This window comes from Nipponia nippon, unplaced genomic scaffold (genome assembly GCF_047370975.1).
Source record: "Nipponia nippon isolate SJK-2023a ecotype South Korea unplaced genomic scaffold, ASM4737097v1 scaffold_16, whole genome shotgun sequence".
NCBI classification, from domain to species: domain Eukaryota; kingdom Metazoa; phylum Chordata; class Aves; order Pelecaniformes; family Threskiornithidae; genus Nipponia; species Nipponia nippon.
Window position 1 is genome coordinate 8,011,189 of NW_028262332.1, and position 14,234 is coordinate 8,025,422.

Consider the following 14,234-nt stretch of genomic DNA (forward strand, 5'->3'; position numbering starts at 1 on the left):
GACATACACTTTTTTCTGTATATGGTACCTTGCAGGAAAAGATCATGTAACAGTTTGCAAAGAGGGCACCAGTCCTTATTTAAGATGTGAGATGCAGAAAAAGGAGATGACTTTCCTCAAGGTCAGACAGCGAGCTGGAATTAGAGCTCAGTGCCAAATCCTCTGTTCTACCATTAGGTATCAGACAGGCCCATTAGCGTGGAGCTGCAAAGGGACTCTAAGTTACTTACAGTGCAAAGCAAGATGCCAGTCTTGGATTTTAGGAACTCCTGGAAGACCTCTGTTCTTTCCTAGGGGATTGAAACAGAAAAATGAAAAGAGTGCTTATGCACATTACAATCAAACGTAAAGCAAATTAGTTAATGTAACAATTTGACAACTATGTCTCATTCACTATATCATGTACAGCTTCAAAAGCAAAGGAATGGACTTCATGAGTTCCAGTCAGACTTTTCCTGCAAATGGGGGGAAAAAAAAAAAAAATCTATGGCATACAGGTGTGGTCCCAGGTAGGAAGGCACAGTGTCTGGGGCAAGCCTGAATGCATTTGGTCAAATCAAAGCAGCCAACACCTCCACGGTTTGCACAGAAGCATGGCCTGTGTATGTCAAAAAGCAGTAACTATTTTACACGGAGAGGGGATCCACAAAACATTAGGCAGCAGCAACAGAAGCACTGAGATACTTTATGGGAAACACAGGCTTTTGTGAATGCAAGAAAAAGTTGGACATCTTAATTGCTGTCTGGCCAGTCACACGATGGGCAGGATAAGCCCATTTTGTTGACACAGCGATATAGTCACATCACAAGAGATCAGCCACATCATGTGCCCAGTGGGGCATGCAGACAGTTACTGGACTGACTGTGTAATTATTGAGTATCGGGGATGCTCAGCTGCACAGTTGCTCAAGTGAACCGTTGCGGGATAAGTCTTCAAAGTAACAGGGCAGGAGAGGTGAGACCTTGGCCAGAAACCCCTGCCCAAGGGGGCAAGGAGGCATGACTCCTGGGCCCTGCAGGCAGCTGCCACAGAGCTCCCAGGGCACCCTCCCACGGCCTTCCCACAAGAAAAGGACTCGTAGTGGCAAGAGCGACCAACAGGGCTGCTGACACTGGGAAGGAGGTCGTTCCTTTCCACAAGTGTCAGAGGCAGGTGCTTCCCAGCCTTGTCCTCATCGCTGGTCTGCACCAGCAGAATTCCTGCAGCCCCGACTTCTAACACGAGCTCAGGCTCCCAGGCAGGGCTGCCCACAGCCCCCAGATCCCCAATTACCCTGCCAGCAGTCTTTGAGCTGTTGACCCCCAGAACTGCAGGAACCCGCCAGCACGGCTCCTCTCTTACCTTCAAAAGCCTCCTGCTTTGTCAGTCCCAAAACCTTCCTGAGCACACTACAATTAGTTTAACTAACTACTTTGGGGTGTGGTTTTTTCTTGATAAAAGCAACAGAAACTCATTCTCCAGCTCACATTACATCACAATGATATTTGCTATCACACAAGACAATCTCTGAGCACTAGTAACTGAAGGCGTCAGCAGCATTTGGTCTTCGCTTGCCAGTACCACCTACCCACCTACACTCCCTCTCTCCTTAGCTGTGGGAAACAACCGCACACCCACACTCCCTCGATCTGATTCCATTTTTCAGAGCTCAGGCTGTCTCTGGCCTCAGAAACACCATACCCCTTTCCTTCCTGTCCTTTTTGCTTCCTCCTTCCAAAACATCCTTGCTTCCATGTTTCAAGCCTTCCTCCTCCCAGTTAAGTGAATGTCCTGTTATGCTGATGATATAGAAGAAACCTTACATACTTGGCTCCCAGCTAGAGGTACTGTTCTAGGAAAGAAGGGAAACTTGGGCCTTGCTGACATGCTGAACCCTCTGCTGACAAGAACTAAAGAAGAGAGCACGCTGTATCTTGTTGACAATGACAGCAGCCGTGCTCAGCAGTACCATATGGGATCCACAATTTAGCTCCATTAATGCTCTTAATTTGAAGACATCAAGCACTAATTACACACTGGGTACTAAAAAGGCAAAACCCTTCCCCTGGTGCCAGCTACTTAGTGGTGTTCTGTTGGCTTAACAGCTGGTCAGGGTAAAGTTGGGCCAGACCAGGCCTGCTCACTCGCTCAGGCAGGCAGGTTGAGGAAAGGCCAGACTGCAGGGACAGCAAAGCACATGTTTCTGGTCTCCACAGGATGGGAATGAGTGAGAAAAACAATGGGTCTTCACCTCTTGCTTCTGATGAAGAGCTCTATTCATTCACCGTCTCTGCTGTGCAGCTCAGAGTAGAGCGCTAACTCTCTCCATCACAGACCAAGGGCAGGATCAGGGGCTGAACTTGCAAGGGAGGTGAAATGCTGCAGTGACAGTTCATTTGCCACTCTTCTCCTGGCCTCTCAGCCCTCCGAAGCAAGCTCCAACCTCATCAGCCAGGCCTATCTGGCTAAAACCTAGACCTATTTTGGGGTAACCACTGTTATATTGCTATTATCCCATCCCAGGGAAAAGAGCAGTCTGTCAAGACACTGTTCTTCAAAACAAAAGCCAAACTGCTCCATCTTCATGTAATGGGGGCAACTTATTTGGTAGTAACGTTTTGGGGCTTGGATGAGGTTTTCCTTTGGCATGAAAAGCCTGTCTTGACTGCATCAGAGAACACCATAGATACACAAATGGTTAAGCGCACCCACTGGGAATACAGAATGGCTGCCTCAGCCTGCTGAAATAACACCTCTTACCTCTTCAGCTGTGTTTTTCAGATATAGCCACCAAGGTACTTTCCAGAAGTGGGACAATATTCTTATTCCCATTAGCAGATGGAAGACTGAGGCCCCTAGAGGTGAAATGACTCTCTGTCCTCTCTTCTGCCCTCCTCCCCAGAATAACCACATAATAAATCATAAGGAATAAAACTGTGTATCCTGACATTTTGAGAATGCTTACTTCCTGTTCCATGTTGCCGTGCAGTCGTAGAAACCGTAAGTGTGCAGAGGAGAGAGATAAATATTCGGGTTGTTCTGACTCTAGCCCTCCTGAAAGGACCTTTTGGAGGAGCTCATAGTGGAATTCCACTTGTTCACAGCTGGAGAAAAAGATGATCATCTTGTGGTGTTTTTCAAACTGCAAGAAAAACAAGAAAATTGCACATGACCATTTCCACAGGCCTCTCCCAATTCCATGATCATTATAAGATCTAGGTGGCTTCCACTTCTGGAGATAGGACTATCCGGGAAACGGTTACGGAGTTTGACACCAAATACCGAGCCCACAAGAGAAGTACGAGTACATGCTGCACAGGTATCTCACTGCCAGCACGAAAGACATAATAGCACCTCAGCTCTCATGTAGCTCCCTGTACACTAGATGCACTTCGAAGCCCTAGATCTAATCCATGCTATCCTTGACAGAGTAACAGATAAAGGAGTTGGAAAGGGCAAAGGGCTACTTAGTAATATAAATGCAAACAGAGTCTCACCTTGCATTTCTCAAGGATAAAAGCTGCTAACGTGACAAGCCTCAATTTGCTGGGGACCATCATGACATACTGCTTGAGCTTCTCCGGAACAGCAAAGTTTTCCTGCTCCATGCAGTCTGATGAACTACTGGCTTGTCTATCCATTTGTGATGCTGGTTTGAGTGCCTTCTGGATTTCATCTGCTATGGAAATGCTGATGGGATCGTTCAAACTGATATCGGCCAGCCGTGTTACTCCTAAATCACAGAAAATGAAAAATACATGATGTCCAGTCTGGGGTGCTGCTGGGGAGGGCGATGATATATTCACATAAAAAAACCCAACTAACGCAATTCCAGTGAAAAGCGGTGAAGGGCAAGGAACTAATGAGCCATGCCTCAGACACTGACAGAACACCTCCACAAACCTCAGACTTTTCAGGGCTTAGCCAGGCTTAGTTGCTGTGGACTCCACCAAAGGCATCACAGGACACAACTTCAGCCAACTGTGCTATTTTACATTACATAAATGTCTTGACCACACAGACAGCATTTGGCAGTGCTGTTTTTTAACTGGGGGGCAGAAAGAAACAGGAGATCTTCACTCTATCAAGAGTGCAGGAGTCATGGTGGGTCAATTCCTGCCTCAGCAACTGACTTCTTGTATGATAGCGAGCAAAGTACACAACAGCTGTCCTGTCCTGTCGTTAGCTTTTTGTCTTAATTCTACATTTGTAAAGCAAACAAACAAACCAGCGCTTCCCAGGTTCACAGTGACTTTACTCTGGAATTCGAGAGACGTATGTAAGGACTATGTAAGTATATACACTGACAGAAATTCCAGTAACAAGGGACAAGTGTCATAAGCCCAAAGAAATCAACAGGCATTACCCCACTTCTGCAAAGGGCTTCAGATTGGGCTGTAATACAATCAGACTCAACCAACTACTTTGCAGTTGCCTGTGCATTATTCAGCTAGAAGAGACAGCACCTGTCTATAACCTACCTTCTGTGAGGGTGGCTGAGAGCAGGACATTCTGACGTGTCTCTCTCTCAGCATTTAAAGCATTGAGTATCACAGCTACATCCTTCTCAAAGCCAAGGTCCAGGATCCTACAAAAAGAGCAGAAGTGATGAAAGATGCTGTAAGGAAGGAATGAGGAGAAAGTCTTAATGCTACATGAGCCAATTAGGAATAGGGGAAGTGCTAGAGCTGATCAGATCTTTGGCCCATCTAGCTTCATGTTCCATCTTCAACTTTTGCCAGGGTCAGACATGTCAGAAGACACTGAGAGAATCTGCAATGAATAACTGTACAATAATCTGTCCAAAGGGGACATTTCTTCCTAATCCCAGACATCTGGTGCTTGGCTGAGGCCACTGAGCATGAATGGTTTAAGATCGCATGTATGCTCTCTCTCTTATTTTTTTTAAATATTTTGTGAATTATGATGCAGAGGGTATCATAATTATTTTCCATATCTCAACACTTGGAAGTTTACCTGTCTGCTTCATCAATAATCAGCCACTGAGTGCGACGGAAATGTATACATTCTGTGGACTTGATGTGATCAACCAGGCGACCAGGAGTTGAAATGAGAATATTTATCCCTTTACGTAATCTGTTTAGATTAAAAAACAAAACCAAACCAAAAACCACAAAAAAAGGAAAAGAAACAAGAAAAAAGAGAGAAAAAGAACAAAATAAAAGAAAACATACAGGTTAGCAGTAACTCTGGAATAGGAACCCAGAGCGAGGAACTGGAACCTACAGAGGAAAACGTCATGGCCATAGTAAAATTAGCAGGGACAGTACTTTCTCACTGATTAAAACTGAAATTTCTTGCACAGCTGAATTTTATCCTTGATCATCACAGATACTCAGAGGCATACTCAGTGATAAGGACAGGGTGGAAAGAAATATTAATAATATTAAAAAAAAAAATCTAAAACACCCAAGCTAGGTTTTCTTTTCTAATTGAGTACTCTTTTTACTGTCAAGAGTAAACTTCTTTTTGTGTATGTTTATATATAGAGAAATGAAAATTCCATTTTGGATTACCAGCTTACAATTCAATTCTTGAAAAGGGAAAAGAAAGAGATTTTTAACACCAGGAAATCTCTTCTCCAGAAAGCAATTTCCCCCATAACAAATACTGTAGACAGCACTCGGTGGTAAGCAAATACAGGTGTTTGTCAGAAGAGAAAAAAAAATACTGACACAAGAGATGATCTTCTCAGAAGGCTCATCAACATTTTAGAAATAGATCCAACTGGGGGAAGCGAATGCTTCCTGCTGACCCAGCCCCTGTGTCTGTGTAAGATCCAGGGGGATCATGGCTTGATCCAAACTGACAATCCTCTCTCCCAGTAAGAAAAGCACTCTAAAGAAGAGTAACAGATAAAAATGCTGTAGAGCAGAAGAACCCAAAATACAATTTAAGAAGTTGGCTTCCTACCTGGCTTTTTCCGATTTTCTCTTTTCTCCCCCCATTAGCACTCCAGGCACAATCCAGGCAAATGGCTACAGAAAGGGAAACCGAGACCAATATAGACTCTTCTTAATAAAGAGACAGAGCCTAATCCAAAAATGATGTTTCTTGGCAAAAAGAGAAAGGACTGGGGCTGACAGCAGTGTGCATCTGGTTTGATCTAACAGATACAGTCTACATGCACTCTCTCACCCACAGCTACATATCAACGGCACCTTTAGTTCTAGCCATGTAACTTGCTTCCCACATCGTCTAGGAAGATAGAAATGCAATCATTTTTGCACCACTTCCAATCACATAGTAATATTTCTTTTCCTTCTCCCCATGTAGCCTAAATGTTCAAAGACAAGCTACAATGCCATTTCTTCATCTTGCCTTTAAGCATATCTTCCTGTGGCCAGGGAAAATTTAAGAAAAAACACAGGATCTATAAAGTTTCTATATACGTACACAGACCTACATGCACTCGGTCACCATGTCTGTGAACATGAAACGTCAGTCTCATTGATATTGGCAGGAGTTTTTGCCACTTACTTTAATGAGGTCCAGCCCTTCATTGAATCCAATATTGCCCAATATTTACAGGGGAGATAATCAGAGTACTGCCATTGCCTCACTCGAGAGGAAATGCAGGACAGAAGCAGAGCACAGCTTGTAAGGACTGCACCAATGCGTGACTGGTAAATAGGCTTAAGTTTGCACGGGTCACTGTTTGCCAGAAATGCTCCAACAAAATAGTTTCTACAAAAAGAGTTTCTTTTTAAGGTTTGAAATAAGGAAGATGTCTAAGCCAGATCCAGGCAATATAACCTCAGCAGCTGGCATTAGAGTAACTGCGTCAGGAGCAGCTCCACCAGCCTTTTTCTCTCTCAGTAACTACATAACCACATTGCACCCTCCAGTCGTCCAGCCCTTCCACGGTCCAGTCAGACCACGATCTAAATCTTCTGCTTTGGGTCACTACAACAGTTTACACTGGATTTGATGGTCACTACACATTATGTATAACAAAGAAAAATTAAAGGAGGTCAGTCCAGACTTTATCCTTTGAAGCACATCAAAAGTCCACTCATAACAACTTCTAATTACTATGGAAGAAGACCGAAGTATTTAAACCTCGGCATGACACAACAAAACCTTACTTGGTAATTCCAGCACTAAAAAAGACTGGAAAAAATGCCTAATTATTTCAAGGAAAAAACAGAAGAGGGAGTGCAAATATGGATTGGATAAACAATTTAGATACCTTCTAGCCCCATGGTAAGATACTCTGCCTCAATTAAAAGGAAAGCACTATCATTTAATGATTTTAAAAGCCTTCTAATTTCTCCAGCCATTCAACTGGTGAAGCAGTTCAAGTTCTACTCCCCATCTGAAACCCATCTGTCTAGTATTAGTTTCAGTAAAGCGGTACTTGTCATTGTGAGAGCTTCCATTCATAACTCAGACTGAAACAATGGTAGGTACTTCTAAAAACAAAACACTAAAAATCAGCTACGCTTGTTTATGAAAACATGGGCAACTAAGGTGCCATAATTAATCACTTAATTGTTCATGTAATAGTTTAAAACATGCCACAGGGAAATCACACACTTAAAGACAAACAGATTTATCTTTAAGGACTATGTATCTTGCCAGATGCTGGATTTCCTTGAACATCCAGTTGAATTCACAGGAACCGAAGTTGCTTACCACCTTACAGCAAGAGACTCAAGGAATAAGAAGAACACAGAGGACTGAATTCTTACCTTAAGTAGTTTCTGCATTGTATCAAAACTCTGAAGTGCAAGCTATGGAAATCAACAAAAGAAAGTGAGCTCTGAAAAAGTCCCTGGACTACAAAGATGGACTACAAGCCCCTTTGGCCCAACAATCTGTAAGATAATCTAGTTACATATATAATCAGAATTCTAAGTATGTCCTTAATTTTTCTTTTAGAAGCTGATTATTTTATTCTCCTGCATACTCCTTTTTTTATATTTGGACCTGTTAAAAAACCTCTCTATTGGTTCAGCTCCACAAGCCAGCTCTCAGACTTCTGCTGGCTTCTGTGAATGCCCCAGGGAGAAAATAAGCTGAAGTCACAGAAGATTTTGCTCCACTGGAAGAGTAAAAGGGAAAATGGCACAATTTCTGGAAGAAAACCACTATGAAAAGGAAATGCAGCCCAGAGGTTAGTTATCTTCTGGCAGTCAGGGCAGACCACATTATTCCCTCACCTGACCCACAGAGCGATCATACCAGTGGATCTTTCTACCCCTCCGTTTCCCAGCCAGCAGAACAGAGACGGTACGTACAAAGCTTGCAAACCGAAACGTCCCGTCAGCAGGAAGCATTTAGCTGTTGGGTTTCACGTGCTGTCTGACAGCCATTTCTGCTGTGGCAATGAAGACGACCGAGAAAAGCAATGGTGCCACCCTGACTCATTCATGGAATGAGTATGTGAGCAGGGCTTAGTAATGGGAGTAAAACTATTCTAAATGCTCTGACTACACATGCTACATACTATTATTTGCCAAGCTCTCAAGAAAGGCCATTGCTTTCAATGCAAAGTAAAAGTAACACCAACTGTAATTACAAATTATCTTCCTAAGTACTCTCAATGGCAGCCCTTTAAACAAGCTTATGAACAGTTTCCTACATGCTTAGTATTCATGCAGCATCCAAGAGAGGCAGTAAGTTTGCTGCTGTAAAAATTTAAATAGCTTCAGAGCTTTCTCCTTTCATGGAACTGAGCTGAGATATTGCACTGCACGTTGCATAAAATATTGTGCCCCAAACTAGATACCTGCAATCAATTCTCCACATGGAAGTTATTATTTGACATACCAAAAAAAAAAAAGTTGATACCCTCCTCTGAAATTGCCTTTGCAATTGCAAATAATATAAATCAAATACAAGAGAGTTCAGTGAAGAAGCCAACTCTTGGAAGCCTCATCTTCAGCATTCACTTATGGATTTGAAAAAGCTGCTTGAAAAATGAAACATTTGTATAAACCTACACATTTGCAAAGCCGATTTCATTGGTTTTACTTACTCCCCCTGTGTGAGCTAGGCAACCTTCTCCCTCCCATGCACCGAGCTAGAGAGTTTCTCCAATTTTCACAATTATTTCCAACTGCAGGAGGAAAACTTAGAGATTCCTTCTTTCTTACTTTGGTATGGCACTGAATAAAAATGAAAACACACATCCAGAGAGGAAACACTCTTTCTGTGAGGGCAAGATCTGAGCAAGAGGACAGACGACGTTTCCCAAGACAGTCCCCGGTGGGCCCACATCTACACACTAGAAATCAGTGTTCAAACACTCAGATTCAGACAGAATCAGAAAGAAAAAAGGCCACCTACCTCTCTTGTTGGGACTAATATGAGTGCATAAGGCCCATCACTGCGCTGGAAACAGAGAAGACAAAACGTCCACTGAGAAGAATGTAGCAGTGATAAACAGAGCACTTCCACATATAACTGCTATTAGCCAACAACGTGAATTCTGAAAGGTTTTAGCACAAGTTTGTACACAACAGTTTGGGGTATTTCCCCCCTCCCAGCTTTTAAAAAAAATCAACAGTCTTTCAAATATCAATACTGCATTGCCTTCTCTTTCCTGCTTCGAAACCTGCTCACAGTCATACCCAACGTTTTATTCCATACACATATTATTTCACTCTTGTATTTCTGAGTTGCAGAAATACTCTCATGGTTGATGCACAGCAACAATCTGTAGGTAGCACCTGCAGAAAGTAACAATCCAGGATGGGTTGGAAACGTTTCAACCCATAAGGAAAGTCAGGATGATCTCCTTCCAGAAAATGCACAAGAGATGGCAGATCTGCAGCAGCATTTTCTGGTCAACCAGATGATCCAAACTGGGAGCAAGTATCAAATCTCACTCCGTGTCAAAGATTAGAAACATGGCAGTAACCTCTGTTTTCAGTTCTCCCAGCTTCCAGACCATTGCCTCTTCTGCACTCGACCTTCTCCAAACTTGACAATTTAGCCTACTGCATGAAGTAACGGGGAATGTGTAACATTGTTCTTGTATCATGTGTATCTCAACAGTAGAGGAGGATCACACAAACCACATGTACAAATAAAGGGGAAGAGAGACTGCTTGACCTTTGTATGAAGAAGAGACAGTGATGACTACAAGATAAGAGCTGGATTTTATTTTTATTGATCTTAATATCCAAAGCAAATGTATTTAATTCTGTTGCACCCACCTGTATTTTGGATTCCATTCCTTGCAAAGACTGCACAAGCGGAATCCCATAGGCAAGAGTTTTACCTTTTTAAAAGGGAGAAAATTGGAAGACTTGCCATCAAAAAAAAAAGTGGCAACTACAGCACTCCAGAAAATTAAAGTACCATTCATCCTACTGTTCTTAAACTGAGGTCAGAGTCTGGGAAAGTTTTAATTAAGTAGAAAGTTTCCAGAATGGAAGACTGACAGGCAATTCACCAAAGGGTTAAATTAAGAAGAGGGAGGCGGTGGTATCCCACTAAGATCTATCTAAATAAATATCCCCACCCACCCAAGGAAATGAGACATCCAGACACAGTTTGTTGTAGAGCAAGCACATAAGTTTGCACGGTAGCGTGTGTGCTGCTTAGCTCTGCTGGCCTCCTGGATCTGCATCCCCGGCATGAGCCCTGGAACAGGCCCCCGTGCAACGGCTGGCAGCTGCACATCAGCATTCAGGCCCACCGCTGCGTTGTTACAGAAGTTTGCCCAGCATCTGTCTGTGTCACGGCAGTCCCATGCCAGGCTTCCCAGCCTGTCACTTTTATGAGCCGTACTGGGAACGTGAGGTTTTGGTTCTGTTTAGCACACCCTAGGGAAGGAGACTGACAATTAAATACTGACCTGACCCAGTCTGAGATCTCACTAGAGCATCTTTGCCTTGCAGGAGCACAGGAATTGTCTGCTTCTGAACACTGCGTAACAAACAAAACAGGTTAGGAAATACGAATGCAACACAGGATAGAATCCTAGGGTTTTAACATACAGCGACTGTTTCAAAACTGTTTACCCCAAGTTCCATGCATTCACCTCTGCTGTGTAGCTACATCAGTAGAGGTGATTTCTAAGGAAAATCACTAGATAGGCATCAGATGTGATAAACTGAAAAAAGATAGTTTTATGATTCAAGTACCAAATTAGAAGGCAGGGCCCCAAGGTTCCACCTTCAGCTGTGACAAATGACTTGCTGTGCAACTTACAAGTTATTTCTTGTCCCAAATTTTGAAAGCAACAAACGCTGTGGCAAATGGAACAGCTTAACTGTGGTCTTCACAAACCAATTACATATACTGAAACAATCATAGATGATTGGCTTTAAGGGGTAGTGAAGTGCAAAGTTTTTATATGAATTTGCTTACCTGGTCATGCTACTGATCTTCAGGACAGTGTTTATTGTGGATATCTAGAGAGATAATAGAGCAGTAAACAGGTTTCATTGTCAAACTGTTCCTTTTGCTACTTTTTGTAGCACAAGACAGAGCAAAAACCAGAAGACTGATGCTTATTCTCTACATTACTGGTCCAGGGCAACTGGATGTAAAAGTTCCCAGGTCCTGAAAATACTTCTTAGTTAATCAGACTTACACCATCATGAAATACCAGACCTGTTAAAATACTGCACTCCCAAATAGTTTTCTGTGGGTTTTTTGGCATTACAACTGCAAACAGCGAAGGGTGCTGGGACAGTGTGTTTGGGGATGGGTCAGGACACTGGCCAGCATGCTGAGCTCAGAGACTACAACAACATCAGGCAAAGTACTGGCGAGTCTGTCCAAGTCACCATGAATAAAGGTGCATCTCTCAGCTCTCTAACCCGCCCCCCCCAAAAAAAAGCACATTTCAAGGCACACAGCCTTCCTGGCACTCACCAGATGCGGATGGAGGTCCAACTGGCTAAAAGAATCCGTAGTGAAAACATTTTCTTGCACTTGTTGTACTACTTTTCTGAGTTAGGGGAAACAAACCAAACCAAAACAAAGCACATGGCATGGTTAAAAACTGTACAATAGTAGTCTACATAAACAGCAATGAAACTACACGTACCAAGCAACTGCTTTGCCCAAGCAAGGGCAAGAATTCAAGACACTGAATGTCAAGGCATTGAAAGGGTTTTTTTCCTCCCATTTGTCTAAAATACCTGTGAATTTCTGGGATATCAGGGTTGTTTCTAAACAGGCTGGACGTCTTAATGAAAGGTTTGCTTTTCTGGCTTTCATTTCGGTTGTCAGTCAACTGCTTCTTAGGAAGAGATTGTTGTGATGAACTTCCCTTTTCCCTGATGTCAGCTTCTGTAGCACGTTTCTTGAAGGTGCTTATTGATGGCTTACGTTTACGTTTCAAAGGTGGGTTTCCATGTGGTGACTGGAGCTTTCTTTTCAGAGCGTTAGACTGCTTTAATGTTAACAAACAAAGCAAACAGCAAGAATTCCTTAGTGACTGAGAATTAACAGCACAGTATCATGTTGAACACATACATAAGCCTACAGGTTCCAAAAGATCCCTTATTTTTGGAATCCCCTACCCCATGACTAAAGAAACCAAGTTTGATTTTTGCAGCAAGACAGTTCCTACTCTAACAGATTCACTACCATGACCTCTGAACACTACTGAAATGCAAATAGAAATCTAAAGTCATACATAGTGCTCCTCTCTAAAGGATTTAATTTAGCTTCTCCAGTAACTGTGCAGAACATGCTTTAAAAATCTCTCTGCAAATCTCCTTACATTAAAGCCACCCCTGTAGGCTTCCTTCTTTCTGTGGGCAGGAGGGATGGCCTCTACCTCACTCCAACTTATGCTTCTGACAACTTTCAGCATTTCTGAGCTCTTTATTTCTTCTTCTGCAGCAATCAGTTTATTTTACTGATCTTCCAATCATCTTAAGAAAAACTTTTGCTCTCCCCATTTCCCTCCAGAACAGTAAAGAAGAAAATTAAACTTTTGTCCTCAAAGCTCCTCAGTGTCCCCCAGCCCTTTATCAATGAACTGATTTTTCCTGACACGACTGCAAAACTCCTGAAACGTGCGAAACGCGAGCGCAATCTCGCCCGTCTTTTTCTCTCTCTTCCCCACTCCTAATTGCATGCTCTGATTTTCTCTGTCCTCCTAGGAACCATATTGTTTTCAAGCTCTATTACTTTTTTCACTTGTTTCTTCACGTTTTTAGCACCCAACCAAACCCCAACCCCCTTCCACCAATATTCACTATCAGAAAAATGATGGTGGTGGTGCCCTACCTCAAAGTACCTAACATAATCAGGGTAAATCCTGGCAAACACTTCACTCTCACATACTTTTGCATAATAGTTTAAGAACGATTTAAAAATTAAGAACAATAATTGAAACCACATAGAATCTCTACAACAATAACTTTAAAATTGAAAAATGCTATTTAACCCATTCTTGTTCACCTCAAACTTATGAGAGTAAAGCACCCATTCCTGCAACTCACAGCATTCCTACAATTACAAGTTTACTCTGAAACATAAGAGGACTTCCCCTCCCTGGCAGCATTTCAAAGCACCTCCAAACGAGCAGAGGCCTGTAAGCGTTCCCCGCAGCTTCGGCAGCCAGCCCCCAACGAGGCAAAAGCCGCGAACACCGTGAGGAGAGCGCAGAGCCGTCCCACAGCGGCCATCGAACGGGATCGGAGAAGCTCCGGCCCGCCCGTCCCCACCCCCTCCCCGCCGGGCCTTCCCCCTCCACAGCCACCACCCGAGGTGGCCGGGCCGCTCTCCCCGCCGAGCCACCAGCCCCCCGGGCAGGTCTCAACCCCGTCTCGGGGGCAAAGAGCCAAAGGCTCCATTTTATGAAGTTTGTAGAGGCTGACTCCGCCGCTGCCCGGGCTCCCCCGGGCCAGCCCCCAGCCGCTGCCCCCCCAGGTCCAGTCAGGGCACCCCGGGCCCCGGCAGAGCCAGGGCGGCGAGGGCTGGCTCGGGCCGGGCTGCCCAGCCTCCCCCGGCCGCACCTACCCGGCGGGGGACGCCGGGCCCGCGGCCCCGCGGCGCCGGGCTGAGGTTGAGGAGCAGCGTCCCGCTGGCCGCCATGGCCCGCCGCCTCCCGCAGGGCCCCGGGGCCGCCCCTGGGGCCGGGCCCAGCCCGCGAGGGCGGAGGGGAGGCGGCCGGGGCGCCGAGGCGGCCCCCCCATGGGAACGGCCGTTCAGCCCGGGGCCCCCGGCCGCGGCCGCCCCGCCGCAGGGGCTCGGCGCGGCGCCGCCCGCACCCCCGGGCCCACGGGGCGGCGCAGGCGGGCGGCGGGGCAGCCCC

General features: G+C 44.6%; 1 protein-coding gene across 5 annotated transcripts in view; it reads right to left on the reverse strand.

The window, feature by feature from the left end:
- The window catches only part of DDX31 (DEAD-box helicase 31), a 50,411-nt gene extending 36,188 nt beyond the window's left edge, over positions 1 to 14,223 (reverse strand). For 2 of the 5 annotated variants that reach the window (XR_015703642.1, XM_087752630.1), the window contains exons 1-14: positions 13,492 to 13,611; positions 12,106 to 12,356; positions 11,837 to 11,912; positions 11,327 to 11,370; positions 10,812 to 10,882; positions 10,168 to 10,232; positions 9,296 to 9,340; positions 7,696 to 7,737; positions 5,915 to 5,979; positions 4,958 to 5,077; positions 4,462 to 4,568; positions 3,478 to 3,713; positions 2,946 to 3,122; positions 231 to 290 (exon numbers count right to left, since the gene is read on the reverse strand). Coding sequence is in view for 4 of the 5 variants with exons in the window: in XM_087752630.1 (XP_087608756.1) it covers positions 231 to 290; positions 2,946 to 3,122; positions 3,478 to 3,713; positions 4,462 to 4,568; positions 4,958 to 5,077; positions 5,915 to 5,979; positions 7,696 to 7,737; positions 9,296 to 9,340; positions 10,168 to 10,232; positions 10,812 to 10,882; positions 11,327 to 11,370; positions 11,837 to 11,912; positions 12,106 to 12,356; positions 13,492 to 13,605 (1,473 nt within the window). In the remaining variant the exon portion in view is untranslated. Of the gene's footprint in view, positions 1 to 230; positions 291 to 2,945; positions 3,123 to 3,477; positions 3,714 to 4,461; positions 4,569 to 4,957; positions 5,078 to 5,914; positions 5,980 to 7,695; positions 7,738 to 9,295; positions 9,341 to 10,167; positions 10,233 to 10,811; positions 10,883 to 11,326; positions 11,371 to 11,836; positions 11,913 to 12,105; positions 12,360 to 13,491; positions 13,612 to 13,939 lie in introns of those variants that run through there. The other 3 variants (XM_087752632.1, XM_087752631.1, XM_087752633.1) reach the window with 3 other exon arrangements.
- Between the last annotated feature and the right edge of the window lie 11 nt (positions 14,224 to 14,234).